Source organism: Vidua chalybeata, chromosome 7 (genome assembly GCF_026979565.1).
Source record: "Vidua chalybeata isolate OUT-0048 chromosome 7, bVidCha1 merged haplotype, whole genome shotgun sequence".
NCBI classification, from domain to species: domain Eukaryota; kingdom Metazoa; phylum Chordata; class Aves; order Passeriformes; family Viduidae; genus Vidua; species Vidua chalybeata.
Window position 1 is genome coordinate 5,450,854 of NC_071536.1, and position 16,899 is coordinate 5,467,752.

Below are 16,899 nucleotides of genomic sequence, written 5' to 3' on the forward strand. Positions count from 1 at the left end.
CAGCTATGGCAGGAAAATGTAAGCAGTTTGTCCACTCAAAAATTCACTCCTACCTTCAGGAGAGCCTCAAACTGCGTGTCCTCGTGGACTGGTAACTGTGTTGGGATGTCACACTCATTCTGTCCGTGCACAACAAGGGTTTTTGTGCCTAGAGGAAGAAAAGTTGTTGCATTCAACCTGACCTCTTTAATTAACTCAATTTAAGGAGATTTCCCATGGAGGAAGAATGGTACTTGAAATTCATTCCTGGACAGGGAGACTAAGCGAGTCCTCTCTGGAACTATTAAGCAGTGTTAACATACTCTCACACTTCCACAGTTTAATGAGAAATTGATCTTTCATCTGTTCTTAAAGGATGAGCTGACTTTAGCAGCAACTGTCAGCTCTGAGGAAGAAACACACACAAAAGGTCAAACCTGTTTATCAGCAAGATATCTCGTCTGACTCATGATGCCCAGAGTCTGAATGGTAGAGATTTACAGTAATGCTCCTGCCAGCCTTTCACAGCCCAGCTGGCACAAAGCTCTGGGTTGAAATACTGTTCTAATTCACTTTTCAGTTGCTTCTTTTAGAGCTCTTAAAGTGGTTTTCTGAATACCAAGTAATCAGCAGTAGAATTTACTGACTGACTACTCAACTGAAGGAAAATTGCCTTAAAATATGCAGCCATTTGTAACAGGTTTTTTTCTGATCTGGTTCTGATGTATCTTATTTTTGGTAAAGTGGGCTACAAACTTTGAAGTAAAGGAGATTTAAAGACTTGTGTTTTATACCTGGCATTGAGGCAGTCACCAGCAGCTTCACTTCACACTGTTCCTTCTTCATGGTCTGTTTGAGATCCTTGAAGAAGAGTCCTTCAACATAACCCACCACTTCCCAAAGGAAGGTAAGAGTGGCAGAAATGGCATCCATGCCCCATTCACATGGAGTCCGTACAAAATACATGATCAATCCTACCTGCAGGTAGTAAGTAAGAGGAATATCAGGTGGACACACTCTTTTAACTGTGCAGAGCATTGTTTAAACACAGAATAACAGTATTGTTCTCCCTTTCTTCATTCATGGGGATAAACTCATTAAACTTTCATCCTGAAATTTTATACATGTTAAAGAACAATCTGCCTGCAATATTCTTCCTTTTTCTAGAGATCATGAGGATTGGGGGCAAAATGTACTCCTGCAGTATAGCTTAAAGCCACTCCAGATGAAGAAAAGGGAGAATGTCTGCAGCTAGAGATTTCCTATTCTATATGCTCTGAAGTGCTGCCATGTAAACAACTCACAAACTACAGAAGTCTCCCTGGAGAAACATACACCTTGTCTGCCTCAGCTCCTAACTACATTTGTCCACAGTCTTGAAAGAAGTTGCTAAATCTGCTCCAAGAGGACTGTCTATCAGCAAAGCACTTTCTGAACCCAAATTAAGTAAAATAATTAAAGGTTTCTGGTGCTGGGACCCTTCTAATTGTCTTCAACTCATTGACTGTGGTTCAGTTCAGAAATCCATGACAGGTTGCTTAGGGGTTTAATGAAAACAGAAAGGTTCCTTTTCCTCTCCCCAGAAGGCCAGAAAGGCTAGTGGAAGCCTGGTGACTTCCACCCACAACCAGGAGCAAGTATGAGCTATATAAGAAAAATAAAGTGCATTTATTGCACACAGGAAGGCAGAGGAGAGATCTGGGCTGCACAGTGGGCCCACAAGCTACTCACCAAGTAGTTAAAGAGGATATGAGATGTCTGGGCAGGAAAGTCTCCAATGTTCAACAAAAGCTTCCTTAGCATATACATCAGTTCGTCCTGGAAGAAAAGCGAAAGTTTTTTATTCCCACCAAAAAGTGAAGAACAGATTTCTCCCTTTTCTCCTTTCTTGCTTTGTTTCTTCCCATTTGTCCCTTTTCCAGCTTTGTCTCTCAGTGCATGAAGTAAAACTATACACCTGTTACTGCTCCCACATATTGCAGTGGGAGCCCAGGGCACTGCATCCAGGCCAGTGTCTTTCCCATTTTACCTCAGAGAGGTAAAACCTCCTGTTGCAATTTGTACTGACTGTGATGCTACTGATTGTGCACTGCTGTCCCTGTGGTTATCCCAGATGATCTGTGAAATCCAGTTCATCTCACCTCAGTATGGCTGCAGGGTGGGAGGCAGATTCTATCTTCCCTTATTTTGGAGAGTGCCTGCCTTAAATGTAAACTAAGATATTCCTCATGGTGTGAAGGGATTATAGAAGGGACAGAATCTCATTGTCAGCTGAAGAGAGAGATGGCATCACAAATGTTTTCTATGGCCCTTATCCTCTAACCCCACAGCAGATTTGAGCCAGTGTTGTAGGCATGGATATGCACAGGACAATCCATGCCAGTGATACACCTGTAGGAAAATACACCTGTTCTCTGTGTTCTCTACTTGTGGTCGTAGCAGGCCTATGAAGAGATGGTGAAACAACAGCTTGCAATGGCTCAGAGGCCTCTGATGCTGGACACATGACAGCTTTCTTCTCAAAGGGACTGAACAAACAACCTCTCTGACCAGAGATGTTGTGGATGCCCCACCCCTGGAAGTGTTTACGGGGAGATTCAAAGGGGGTTTGAGTAGTCTGGTGCAGTAAAAGGTACCCCTGCCAGCAGTGGGGGACTGGAAGGATGTGATATTTAAAGTTGCTTCCAACCCAAACAATTCTGTGAAACAGACATGACCTTCCCTTAAATGAAAGCTTTGTGGGTGATGGCTGAGAAATCTCAGGAATAGTAAGTCCACCAACACCTGCTTGCTCAAGGAGGAAAAGGACAGCCTTTTCTGATATTTCTCAGGTTTAACATTCATTTTAGAGCCAGTTCTTAGGTAGTGGCTTGTAAGCTGAGGCCAGTGATACTACTGATACCATACACCAAATATGCAGTTGAGAAAGTGATAGTGCAGTTGAGAGTTTCCCTGCCTTCTACACGGTCAGAACCAGCATGCTTTTCTTCTTTCTAAATCTTGGAAGCAGTCTAATAAGCCACAGAGACACAATGCCACCCCATCTTGCAGAGAACCTGAACAGAGTGGCATGAGTGAAGGCAATACTGCCTATGCCATGTTCACTAAACAGCAGCTCAAAGCTTGGCTTGGAGCAAGTCAGATCCTCAGTGGTGACAAATCAGCCGTGTCCTGTTTACATTAGGGGACAAAGACTGAAGCCAAATGATGAGATGCTGCACTATAATAGCAAATTCCTTCTCCAGTGATGCCCACAAAGTGCCTCTGCTGGCAGCTGTGCTCCCCTGCTCTGAATTCTTACACCTGCTGGGGAGGGGCAGAGGGTACCTGTCGGTTGCTGATGGTGAGCTTCTCGAGGAAGTGGCGCAGAACTGTGGAGGGGTCTTCAATCAAGCAGTTCCACAGGACCTGCTGGGCAACAGCACTTACTGCAAGAGAGAAAGGAAACCAGGTCAGAATTGTCTCTTGGAAAAGCCATGAACTGGTATACTTAAAAAAAACTTTCCTAATCTTCTTCCTTCCTCTGTCATATTTTATACTGAACACTCAAGCCACCATTTAATGTACTGGAATTCCTGGTAACCAGTGCAGTGATCCCAGTAATAATAATCACAGGTCTAGTATTTGAACCTTCCCTAACTACAGGTGATATGACTGGAAGCACTTCATGACTGTTAAGGAATGATAAAGAAATAACTGATTGGATTCTTAACTCCAGATGGACAAAATCCAGCAATTGAGAGATATAAATTCATGTACTTTTTTTGTTTGTGCACATAAGTTCAATTTCATGGTGATTCACAGAATGATTTGATCTGGTGTTGGTGAACAGTATTAGATAGTCAGCAGGGAATTGTGTTGATGATCAACTCCCTGAAGTGCAATTATTTGCAATCCTCGGAAGGTCAACAATAACATAGAATTATTCGTTATTTTGTTTTCAGCACTCAGCTCCTGATCACAAAATCACACATACATTGTTTAAAGGGCTGGCTCCATACAGCTAAAACTGAATACAAAATGGAGCAGGAAGTTAAATGCACAACTAGCTGACATGATGAGTGAGAGATGAAGGAATCAGAGCAGCCCCCCATGTATCACCACTTTCAATAAAACAAATACAAGGAAATATATTAGTAGTTTACAAAGACATCGTAGACCATAACCAAAATGTTCAGGCTATGTATAGGTGGCTTTCTGCTTGTCATAGGAATGCAAAAACATGAGTGGGAATAGATCTCCAGAGATCTTCAGTCCAAGCCCTGCTTGGAGCAGGACTGTCACCTACACTAGGTATGTTAACCACAGCTATGACAAGCCCGGGCTTGATAAACCCCTGTGCATGGAGAATCAACAGAAATTATGATCCTGGTGATTAACTTCCTTCAAAATTTCTAAACAGATCTTCCCAAGTTGTAAACTCTAAGTCAGTGTCAGTGTTCTTCTGTTTCCTTTGCATCACACCAAACAAGCCCAGCTTCTACAATTACTCCTCAAAGAACACTTGTCTTAGGCCTCTTACCATTCTTGTATCCCCCCAGTAGATTTTTTTTTCAGCTTCTCATTATTTCTTTTGAATTAGGGGCTTTTTTAGGATCCTGAAAAGGCAAAATCCCCTCAATCCCAAACACAAATTATGTAGAAAATAAAAATGAAAAACCCTACAAAGACACATTTCTGTTCTAAATCTACATTCAAATAGTTTTGAAAGTGGTTCTGCCATCCTTAAGCAACGATCCCTTGAAGATGAATCGAGGTCAATACCAGCTACTCCATCCTCCCGGACTTCTCCATCTTCCATCAAATGGACAATGGGGAGCACTGCTGCACAAATGCATGCTGGAAACACAGCCTGAGGTGGCTGGGGCACGTGATGGTTTGGAGTGTGCTCCGTAGTGTGTTCTTCATCTGGAGCAGTAAGAGGAAGAGGAGTTAGGGAACACACTGTGCTACTATCCGGACAGGTTAGAGAAACATTTATGTTAGTGGCTCTACACGCAGAACAAAGATCAGAACACTGCTCACTGTGCAAGCATGACAGGTTTGCTGCTGCCACCAAGAAATGGAGCCTCCAGCCAATTTCTTGATCAAGAATTAATTTTTCAATTTACATTTCTTTTCTTGTATGCAATCCAGTTCCTTTTGATAAAATCCCTTTTTTTTTTTTTTTTTCAGCTAGAGTGCTCCCTGTAGCACTACTCTCCAAGTAGAACATGAGAGGCAAGAGAAAGTATTGTGACAGCAGAGGTGAATATAATAATGAAGGGCAGTAACTTATCATAAAGGAGCTCAAGCTTGGGAATGTATTTGGCAAAAGGAAACACCAGGGCTTTAAGGGTCAACAGGAAAGGCTTCCAGTGAATGAAATCTTGGAGGGAATGCTCCAAAGTGAAGTCACCCACCTTCTGCACTGACTGCTGAGCGCACTGACCACACAGAGCCACGGCGGAAAGAGTAATTCCTGTGAGAGGTACTGGAGGTGCAGGACGGGCTCACAGAGAGACGGCGGGAGGCCAGGTTGGCAACTTCTTCTACTGACAAAGAGAATGGGAAATGTCAATCCAGATCCAGCCAACAGACTTCAAGGAATTTTTTGAAGGACAGCAATTGCAACCCAATCAGAACACTGAAAAGTCAAGTCAGGTAACACTCAGAAGCCACAATTTAACAGCTATAAAGATCAGTCAGATAGGTAATTTGCTCATGCTTTGGGAAACAGCAGAACATTGGTCCATAAGAGTGTTTAGTGCTCTGGTGCATCACATTTTAACAGAGCTGGCTCTGTACTTCTTTTCATCCACTCCCAGTTAACCATCATTGTTGCTGGTGCTTAGTTTTCCTTAAGAACTAGGATTTCTGCTCACAGATTTTCCAGTGTATACTTAGATCCCATCAACTCTCTACTCACCTAATGGCACATACCTTGGAATGCCTTTAATGAAGTCTTTGTGCTCTGTTAGCCTGGGCCAGTAAAACTCCTCACCCACAGACTAAGCTTATTGTGACTCTTGTCATGTAACTTTGGCTGTCTGAAAGTTTGGTACTGAGCTTGATCTGGTCACCTGGGCTCCCCCACTACTCACCACAAAGGTAGAAAACCCCAGGGGCAATTCAGTATATCCTAAGTTCTGTTTCTTAAGACGGATAACAACCAAAGAGCAATTCCTCCCACCCTTTAATTATTAAAGAGTTAGAAGACAGATTTCATTCCTAGTGTTGCATATTCTCTTGTGTTAAATCCTGCAAGAAACTGTAAGCTTTGAGATGTTAAATGCTGGCAAGTTCCACTGAAGTTGGGGCAGATGGGGTCGGTGTCTATCACCCAGTAAGAACTCAATACATCCAAGGTTTTGTCTCTTCTTTGGTACTAATTTTCAAATACACTTTTCCCCCATGACTTGGACTCTTCAACAAGTTGACATGGTTGGGACCTTCCTAACACTAAAAATCAATTTTCCTGGACATCACTGCCCTAAGCAGTGCTCTATGTTTGTGGGAAATGCTCTCAGGTTGCTGGAAAGGAGTTCCTGGTCCCAGAACACACCTTCTTCTTCCTGCTCAGAGCTTGGTGTACAGGAGGGCTCGTAGCAGGCCTCCTGAGTGATGGGGATGGCAGTGATAAGACTGGCTTCTCGGCCCAGGCGTTTCTTCTCTTCCTCCTGCTGCAGGTTCTTCAGGATATGCTCAGCTCGCTGATGGGAACGTGACACAGCTCGGGCAGAAAATGACTTCTGTTGGGAGCAAGAGACAAGAAACCCAGCCTGAAGCTGATAGTTAAGATGCACACAGATTTTCTGACAAAGGCTTCACCTCAGTGACATTCAGCACCTCAGTTTCTAAATATAAATCAAACTAATGCCAGCTGAACAGAGATTCACCAGGAGAATTATTGGAAATAAACCTACAATAAGCTTTGGTGCAAACTCCTCCCAGGAGACCCCATATGAACCACTGCAGACTAAATTGTCTCTCAGACAGTTCTATTGAAAAAATCTTCTCTTGGAGGGAGAGCAGCTGTGTGCTCCTAAGATGTAAGTCAGTGTCTCTCACAGGGTACAGTACCTCAGTGAATAAACAGAAAAGCTTGATGCCCACATAGAAAATTCTATGTCCTACACAGACTATACTAGATTTTTTCCCAGCTGGGAAATAATCTCACAACTTTTGGTTTAATTTGCTGCTACAGAGAAAAAGCAGTGCTTACTCTCAGGATGTCTGCTTACCGACTGATCTTCGTTTATAGGATCCTGCACACTCCCACTGCACTGAGGGACCCAGGGAGGGTCAAACATTGGCACAGATGGCATCCCCAGCACAGGAGAAGGCAGAGTGAAGTTTATACTTGGAGGAGGAATCTAAACAAAACCATGAAAGACATTTTGTTACAGCAAACTCTTATTGTCAATATTGTTAAGTGAACATGAGCACAAGTACCCAAGATATGAATTAACTCTGCCAATTTTTTCCCACCTCTGTATTTCACTGGACTGTAGCACCATGTATGACACACATCTTCTCTCATATCTCCTGACCTGAGTCCCCATTTTATTTTCCCTATTTTATACAGGACTTCTTCATATCACCTACCCCACTAGTGAGAGTTATACAATCATTTTTTTCCCTAAACAGAGTTTCAGGAAATTTCATGGCAGTCTGTCATTACACATCTATCCCACAAGGCAAGCTGTAAATATCACCACTAAGCTTCATGTGTCTTATCTACCTTGAAGATCTGTTGTGCTCCCTCTTCCATCCGTGGCCACACTTGGTACCTGAACCTCCAGAGCGTGTGAAATTTAAGAATAGCATTCAGTCTTTGCACTGTTTCTGGATGGTGAAATTCAGACATCAGCATGTCAGAAACAGCCTCTGGCACCTTCACAGCACACAGCAGGAACATGGCAGCTGCAGGGAGACAACAGCTGATCACCTGTTTTTCCAAATAATGTGTTTATTTGGCAAAGAAAAACTGCAGGTATAAAAACCCACACCAAAAGAAACCCCATCTTGTCTCCATAAATAGGATCACCAACCTACCAGACCTAGAGAAAACTGTATTGCTTCATGGAACCAAGCACGTGTGATTCCACCTTTTGGAGCCACACAGCATTACACTTGAAGCTTATAAATTCTTCTGGAAAACCTGTTTTCCAAAAGGAAGTACAGCTTTGATCTTCTCAGCCATGACTTGTTTAAAATAAGAACATCTCTTCAAGTAAAGGGACTAATTGAATTTGGCTTTTAAAGATTACACTTCCAAGTGATTTCTGGGGTGATTAATCAAGGCTGATTTAACAGAAACTCTGCCTTTAACAGAAGCTCTGGAATGGGAGACAGTGCCTCAGTAGAAATCACCTGGATATTTTCATGGGTAAAACCAGTTCTTGTGTCAGGGGGCTCTGTGCAATGATCCCAGTCTGTCTCCAAGAGAAAACAGAGCAAGACAAAGGACCAAAAGTACCATGCAAAACAGCATGATGGTAGCTGAGGTATATGATGTCCTAATCATCTGTTTTAAAGATGCCTCTCAACTATGTGTCATCAACAATCATCTGTACACTTTAAAACCAAGTGGAAATTGAAAATTCAGATAGTACCATACAATAACAATACTTAATGAGCAATGCTGCTGTCTCCAGGCAACATGGGAATTTTCCTTACAGCCTGACAGGAGCTATGACAGTTTCACTCTCATTCCCTGTGTCAGTTTTTGTATGAGCTCTCAAGTGGTACTGATACCTCCGGTTTTAGCTTTTATATTTTTCATACTCTGTGCTGCTTTAGTGTGTGGGTCTGGGCTTCATATTAGGGGATGGTGAGCTCTCTTCACAGAGCAGGGAGACAAAACAATTCCTTCTCTAGCTGGGGACCAAGGACAAATGATCCAAATGTCAGGCCCAAGAGCATAAACAACCTGGACTGAAGAGAGAAAAACAAGAAGGATGGGACTTCATAACCTAAAGCTATAATTAGACTATTAACTCCAATATGCAAATGGAGCAGAACTTATAAAAGTGAGAGACCCCGTGACTGGTCATCCATTTTGTGATCATTTTGGGTTCATCTTGGGTGCAGCCCTGGCTGGGCTCTTGTGCTGCCCAAGGTGGATCCATTGAGGCCTCCTAACAAATCCCTACTTTATTCTTTAACTCCATCTAGCCTCTGTTCTAGGCCAGCCTTCACAAGGCATCAGTACTAACATTTCCATGAGGCAACATACAGAATGCTTCAGTAGACTCTGGACAGCCTGAATCATAATGTTTCCTCTGCCTACAAACCAAATTGAATACAAATAGTAATTTTTATATTCTCCAAACATCCACCACCATCCAGGGCCTCAGAGAGAGTGTCCTCCTGATCCTTCTAACCACCTCTTTTCCACAGAGCACACAAAGGTCTATGAAAACCAAACAGCCCCCAAGAAACCCTTGGTGGCATTCTGATTCCTCCACTACAAAACTGCAAAGTCCTGTGAGTTGTGCAGCCACAGCAGCCATCCTGAGTGGTTTGGCTGTCTCACCTGCTGCCCCAGCCATGTGCTCATCCACGCTGAGCAGGAGCTCCCACGCTGCTGGCTGGATGTCCCCGTACATCTCCTCGGTGAGGATGGGAGCTGCCTTGATCAGCAGTGACAGAGGGGCAGGGGACAGGCTCATTACCTGGAACAAACCAAGCCATGCTTTAGGGCTGAGCAAGCTGTCTACAGGGGAGAACACACTCAAGTGATTTTACCCTGGTTTTGATCAGCAAATTACCCATCAATAACTTCAAGGTTCATCCATTTCAGAAAATGCTCCACAGAGGGGACGTGGCTTTCAGCCTGTACTAAAAACACTTGGCAGTGTTTCCAAGCTAGTTCCTACAGTCTTTTGCTTGTCCCTCACATCACCAAAACACCAAAAAAGAGGACAGAAGGAAAGCCAAATTCTCCCAAAGTGGTGCACAGCCAGCAATGCAGGTCCATTAAACTCTCAGTAAGAACAGGCTTATGAAGAGTCTGCTGCTTCATCAGGAACTTTGAACAAGTAAGAACAAAGAAAACAAATACTGTAAACTGACAGGCTGCAGTTAAACATATCTGTGAATTCTGTGGTTTTTTGTATCCTCAGCTCTGGTGCATATGTCATTATGGAAAGCCAGAGATGCAGACTGTGATTTAATGGAGCTAAATGTTTAAAGGGTTCTTTGACCATGTTTCCTCAAGAGGTTTAAATTTAGTATTACTCAGATTGGGAAAAGATGTAGGGTTGAACTGATTGATATTCAGGAACAGTTCTTCACATGGGCTTGGAGATCCATACATATTTTCCCTCTTGTTGCATTTTAACCTGGCACCTATATATCTGCCTCCCTAACTAGCATATGGCCTAATCAGTACCTGATTCCTGATGTATTTTAGCATTCCAGAGTCCTTCTTCCCTTCCAAGTTGATATCGATCACTCTCTTCTTAAGAGAAGGAGTTCTCAAGCATGACTTGTCTGAGCACTGGAAGGATATAAAAAGAAAGTGGGGTTCACTTTTATATTTCTCAAAATGTGGAAAAGGAGATTATGTACAAGAGGAATTTCCATATACTAGAAACCATCTGGTACCAGAGCTGTAGCACAAAGCCTTCTTCTTTGCTGGCAACAGGCCTAGTATCAGTGAGGCAACACATTTCATCCAATCTTCTTCTATTTTTAACAATGCTTTTCCCAATAAAATCTTAAGGTAGAAGACAGTAAACCAAATGAACAATGTGAATGTTATCTGTGTAATCTTCACTGGTGGCACACCCATGTATTTAGTTAAGAAGGTTAGAGGCAAAAAGTCTACAGCTTTCCTCCAAAAAAAATTACCAAAGGAAGTGTTCAGTGTACAGAATGATTCCTCTCACAGAATCATAGAATCATTGATGGGAGAAAAGACCTCTGAAGTCAAACCAGTAATCTAATGCTGCCAACTCCTCCACTAAATCATGTCCCCAAGTATGACATCCTTAAGTTTTTTTAAGTCCTCAAGGGATGGTGACTCCACTGCCTCACTGGGCAGCCTGTGCCAGGGCTGGACAAACTGTTCAGAGAAGAAGATTTTTGCTAATATTCAAACTAAACCTCCCCTGGTACAACTGAAATGGCTCTGAGGCCATTTCCTCTCAGTCAGTCCCTTGGAGGGAGCAAAGCTCAACACCCACCTGGCTGCACCCTCCTGGTCAGAGACTGTGGAGACTGAGAAAGTCCCTTTGAGCCTCCTTTTCTCCAGGCTGAGCTCCCCCAACTCCCTCAGCTACTCCTGGTGCTCCAGCCCCTTCCTCCTCTCCATTCCCTTCTCTGGACACACATCCATGTATTTCTTGGACTATGAAAAAAGCAAAGATTGTCAATTGCTCTCTGGAAGTGACGTCTCTGCCAACACCCTGCACGTGTTTGTAGGAGACCTCAGTGCCTCTCAAATTCATTTTTTCTGCTGTTTCTTAAATGCTTTGATGGCTTGATGTATGATGAAATTCATGTCTCTGTCTTGCAATTCAAAGTTGGAGATGAAACAAGCCACAGAAACGCAGGATTCTTTTGGTACCTTTCATGAAACATACCAGCTACTCATCTCTTGCCTGCTTCTGCAGAGGAAATGACTGCCTCTCTTAGTAAACAACTCGTGCTTTTCTGTGCTAGAGGAAAAATGTGGTGTTTACAGTTTTCAGGAAAGCAAAAACTTTAGCTTCTTTTTCACCTGCTCTGTTCTTTCTTCCATAAAAATATCCTTCAATTTTATAACTTGACAGAAAACAATCTCCTGGTTGATGAAGAAACATAATGAATTTTTCCCCTTCATATGCCACTGCCAGCCTCTTTACCCAACTGAAAGCTTCATAGCAGTTCCATGAACACTTTTGTTTTCAATGTTACTGCAAAGCAGTTGAAAGGCTCTGCCTTTACAATTATTCAGGATAACTGTGGTCTGTCTGATGTGGTTTAACTGTTGACACAATGCAGTTGATACCTGGGAGGGCACTTTCCTGAAAGCAGAAATGTATTTCCACTAAAGTTAAAAGTACACTTTTACATATAAAAAGGCACAAAGTTGTCTGAATACCCTGCTGAAATGGTCATTAAAAGGAGACAAACACTAAAGACTAATTTATACAATTCTTGGAACCGCTGAGAGCTCAGACCTAAAAGAAAGACACTACACAAGATTTTACAAGAATTTCAAGAGTGATTCTTACTATCAGACAAGAAAAAACATGAACAAAGAGAGAGAGAATCCACAGGGTAGTAACCAGAGGCCACAAAAGAGCACTAAAATTGAAGTCAGATTGTAAGCTTTTTAAATGACCTTATCAGCAACTAGGATTCATCCCAGTCAATACAGATTAAAATCCTTACATAATGCTGAATGACTTAATTGCTGGGTTTTTTTTACAGCAAAGCCAAGTTTAGGAAAATCTGTATTCATTTTGTCATGAAAAGAACTGTATGAGTACATCATGCAGTTTTTTTTAAAGGCAGTCATGACATACCTGGACAAACCCTAAAGCGTTCTGCTTTTTCCATTTACTCACTTCCTTTTGTTTTTTGCCTCTTGCCACGTTGTTCAAAGTGCTGTTCTCTCTCAGGGAGTCCACTGTGTCTCCATAGAGCAGTTTGATGGCCCGGACAAGGCGAGCACAGGACCGGCTGTGGTGGAGGTAGCAGTGTGGGTGACAGTAGTCGATGTGCGTGCATATGAAACTTTGCTGGTTGCACAACAGGATCATAACCTGGACATTAAAACATAAATAGTTACCTACAGAAAATGGAGCTACACAGGCAGTGACTGGGCCAGTCAAGCCAACTTTTCCTCAGCCTTTTCCTGGCTAAGGAGGTGTGAAGCTCAACACAGCTTTAAAAAGGTATTTGTCTGTGTAGGTCTTCACACTGACAAGAGGTTTGCAAACTAGCTGGGCATGGCTAAAGAAACATTAGTGCTAACTAAGCAAAGGAACAGAGCTGCTATAGATGTGTATATTCAGCTGGTAGCAAGGTTAAGGCTGAGGAAAACAGCATCCTCTCAGTTTGCAGAAAAGCTATTCTATCACCACTCTAAGAGCTTGGACTAGAAACCATCAACTAGCCAATTGTTATTAAAGCTGCAAACCCACCATGCTTGGGCATAAGTTTCCTTCAAGGGGTGCAAAGGGAAATATCTCAGTATGCTCTGAAGTAGAAATAAGCTGTGTCAGATGCTCTGCATGTCATTGGGCAGACCCATCCAGTCCAGCTCTATGGTAGCTGGCTCAGTTGCTATTTCTACTAGTGTTGCCATATGGCAGCAAGGAGTAGTAGAACTTATCTAGAAATCAGGTAAATATTTTGGAATTTAGCTATTCTGAGCCCTGCTTTGCTGCAGAAATGCTGGTATTAGTCCCTAAGCTACTTAATTAAAAACAGCCCTGGAAAGTCTACGCTTGAGTGACCACTCTGGCGTGTAACTCAGATGGTTTCTTGCCAGAGGAGCAAAGCTCAGCCCAGCAGCTCTTTGTACGTTGATCTTCACGTTACACACAAACCCAGTCTCTTATTAGCACTCTGAGCAAAACACACAGGCATCTCCAAGCCATTCACACTGTAGGTCTTAAGAGGCCTTTAGGAATCTTTCTCTTCCCTCCACAACCCAGTGCAGAAATACCCAGGACTACCAGAAGGAAGCTATCCCAATTTTCCATCCCATGTGTCTGTGTCTGTGCAACTGCAGTCTGCTGGCTGTCTCTCCAGGCTGCCACATCATTCCCAACCTAAAAATACTGAAGCTTCTAAAAATGACAGGAGCTTAATCTTAAACAAATCTGTGTAGTGTTTGTGTGATTCCTGTGTTTGCCTCCTTGTTCTGGCCTCCTATAATTTCTGGGTCAATAAAGAATAACTCAACACTGGTATCAAGATGCAGGTTGTATAGCAGCACTGTAACACTTCTACCAGCCTCTGGTCCACTCTTATAAATTGCTGTAATGGTACACTGACACAGAGTGAGGACACCAGGCTCCCTAAAGAACAGCTAAAGGAAATGTTGGTGCCTTTTGGGACCACTGATCCTTTTGAGTTGTTTGCTTGTGACAACTAAGTAAAGCAGGCTTTTGTTTTGCCTGTAGTTTTAGCGACCATCTAGCCACACCTTCTTTCTAACAAATGAAAAATTAATAGCATTGTCATGTAATATTGATACTTGTGTGTCATTAACTGTAACAGGTGATTTTTCAAATTTTCCTTTCTCCTATGCAAGCTAATCACATGCAAAGTGAGACAAGCATCTCAAGTTTCTTTCAGAATTCATGAGTTCATGTACCCTCCCACATTGAGCAAGGGCACCATGATGTATCTTAAGCTGCTAACTAGGGAAATTCCCTTATCCTCTAGTCGTGCAGCATCTAATACATACACATATGTCTAACATACTCAGTTTAGTACACTGGAATTTCCAAATGAGCTGTAATCATTACCAAGAGCATTAGAGTACTGGCAGAAAGCAGGGTAGTCCAGAGATTGAGGTACTAGATTGGAAGACGTGGCATTCAAGCTCCCCTGCCCTGCCAGCCTCATCTAAAAAAGACAACTATCAAGAACTGTTTCTGACATCAAAGTACTAGATTAAGCCTGTGCTTGCCCACACCCCATAGGAATGGGGCAGCTGAGAGCAGTCTATGTGAAATACCTGGGGAAAAATGAAGATACCAAGTCAGTACTGACAGCTGTCTTTCCCAAAAGCAACTCAGAAGTCGAAGGGTGTCTGTGCTCACACAGGACACCATCAGTCATGGCACAGCAATGCAGACTTGCCCAGTGTCTGTGCTCACACAGGGCACCATCAGTCATGGCACAGCAATGCAGACTTGCCCAGTGTCTGTGCTCACACAGGGCACCATCAGTCATGGCACAGCAATGCAGACTTGCCCAGTGTCTGTGCTCACAGAGGACACCATCAGTCATGGCACAGCAATGCAGACTTGCCCAACTGACTTCTGGCAAGTCTAAATCACAGGCACAGAGATTGCCCAAAGGGATGCCTTAGACCCTGCATGACCAAACCACATCTGCAGTGTTGTACTGCCTGTCTGTTGGACAGAGTCAAGACTACACAAGGCTATGCTGGCTTACACGAGCAGCTTCTAAAATGTCACTTCCTGGAAGCCCAGCTCACACTGTAGCCCATTCTGTTGCTCTCCCTGAAATACACTCTACTGGCCATGCTGGAGATAAGGAACTGAGCTAATGTATTTTTCAGCTGAGGCAGTATGGCTGTCCCTGCACACCTAGGGAGGAAAAAACGTTAAAGATATGAACTAGCGACAAGGCGATTTAAGTCCATTTTAGAAATGGCAAACACACAATTTCCAAAGGTCGCAGCTTACTTACACTTCAGATCCTATATGCTATATGGGAAAAGCACAAACTGTGATCTGGTTATTGCCAGACAAAGGTTTTTCTACTGAAAATGCCATCCTTGAGAGTACTGCTGGCAACCTGTACTTACGTGCAGCCACGACATGTTCCGATGATAGTTCTCCTCCATGCCTGTGTTGCTCAGTACCTCAGGTTCAATGCTGGGTTCGCTCGCACTCCAAGGGCTCCCTTCTTCAAAAGAAAAATACCCACAAGGTTGTTGTTTTTATTGCTCCCTATGTGCTTTAAGACTAGGGACAGCACTTGTAAGCCAGGCCAGCCTTGTGGGAACGGATGAGAGTACGCAGAATATGTCACACTGGAAAGACTGCACCTGGACATCCCTCCCCAGTCCTGTGCTGGCTTGACACTTACAAGAACTATTTGGACCTGACCCATAGGCCATCTTGTCAGTAGCAAACATTTGTCCCTCCATTTTTTTTCTTTAATGGAAGGGAAATGGATAATCCAAAACCATCATAAACAAATTCTTTGCACCATTCAGATGCTGCAAATGGTTGGCTTAGTGATCTGCATTGACTGGGCTCTGTGGTTAAAAATGTCAACAAAAATCCAACCAGAAGTGGCATCCAACTGGAAATGCCAACAGGAAAAGTCCCTGCTAATTGCCCATAGAAACTGCTAAAGTCATGGGGATGAAAGGGGAAAAAAATCCTGATTGTAGCCCACTAGAACACTTCAGAACTCGGCCGAGGGAGAGATTTCCCTGAGAATTTCACTGACCCCTGTGTTTCCCCTAACCACTTCACACCCTATGGGCCTCCTATAAAACTATTACTAATGATATTAAGAGTTGGCTGGAGATGACTTTTGGTTTACCCTTTTTCTCTTCTTTAAGTGAACTGTGACTCATCAAAGTTTACAGAATTGACAATCCCACTCTCCGTGTTCTCCTACTGAAGCATCTTTTGGGCCACATAAAAATGACCATTAAATTTGGGAGGTTATTCCAGCTCCAAATGTATCCACAGTTTTCTGTTAACACCAATATGGAAGGGAAGCCCTTCAATTCAACTGTGACGGAGATTTCACAGAGTAGGATGCACATCTTGTTTCCATAAGATAAATGCACGGACATCCATCTTTTAAATACTAAGGAAAGCAGCTGTAAACCACAAAAATAGATGTACGTGCCAGTATGTAGAAATACAGTATGCAGCATGTGAATGTTATGTTCTGCATATAGGAATACATGTTTTACATGTCACCCGGCATGCATATGACATCATATCCAACACAGAATATGAAGTGCATGCTTAAATATATATGTGTTTATATATATATATATATATATATATACACACACATATAGCCAATCTGTTGCTATGGACAATAACATATCATATATACATATCACCTCATGTATTCATGATATCCTGTGATTTAGGGGTGTGTGTGTGTTAATGTGCATATACACAGGTGCATGTGCTCCCTACAGACAGCAAGCGCTGAGCTGGCAGGCCAGCATTCTAAGAGCTCATGCTCCAACACGGTGCTGAACTG

At 42.9% G+C, this 16,899-nt stretch overlaps 1 protein-coding gene across 3 annotated transcripts in view; it reads right to left on the reverse strand.

The window, feature by feature from the left end:
- Positions 1–16,899, reverse strand: part of UNC80 (unc-80 homolog, NALCN channel complex subunit) — a 126,812-nt gene that overhangs the window by 46,981 nt on the left and 62,932 nt on the right. For all 3 annotated transcript variants that reach the window (XM_053946992.1, XM_053946991.1, XM_053946990.1), the window contains 13 exons: positions 15,467–15,567; positions 12,522–12,719; positions 10,358–10,465; positions 9,500–9,638; positions 7,703–7,884; positions 7,203–7,334; positions 6,524–6,710; positions 5,382–5,513; positions 4,744–4,887; positions 3,307–3,407; positions 1,711–1,797; positions 774–957; positions 54–148 (listed from right to left, as the gene is read on the reverse strand). In XM_053946992.1, the coding sequence (XP_053802967.1) occupies positions 54–148; positions 774–957; positions 1,711–1,797; positions 3,307–3,407; positions 4,744–4,887; positions 5,382–5,513; positions 6,524–6,710; positions 7,203–7,334; positions 7,703–7,884; positions 9,500–9,638; positions 10,358–10,465; positions 12,522–12,719; positions 15,467–15,567 (1,790 nt within the window). The remainder of the gene's footprint in view (positions 1–53; positions 149–773; positions 958–1,710; positions 1,798–3,306; positions 3,408–4,743; positions 4,888–5,381; positions 5,514–6,523; positions 6,711–7,202; positions 7,335–7,702; positions 7,885–9,499; positions 9,639–10,357; positions 10,466–12,521; positions 12,720–15,466; positions 15,568–16,899) is intronic.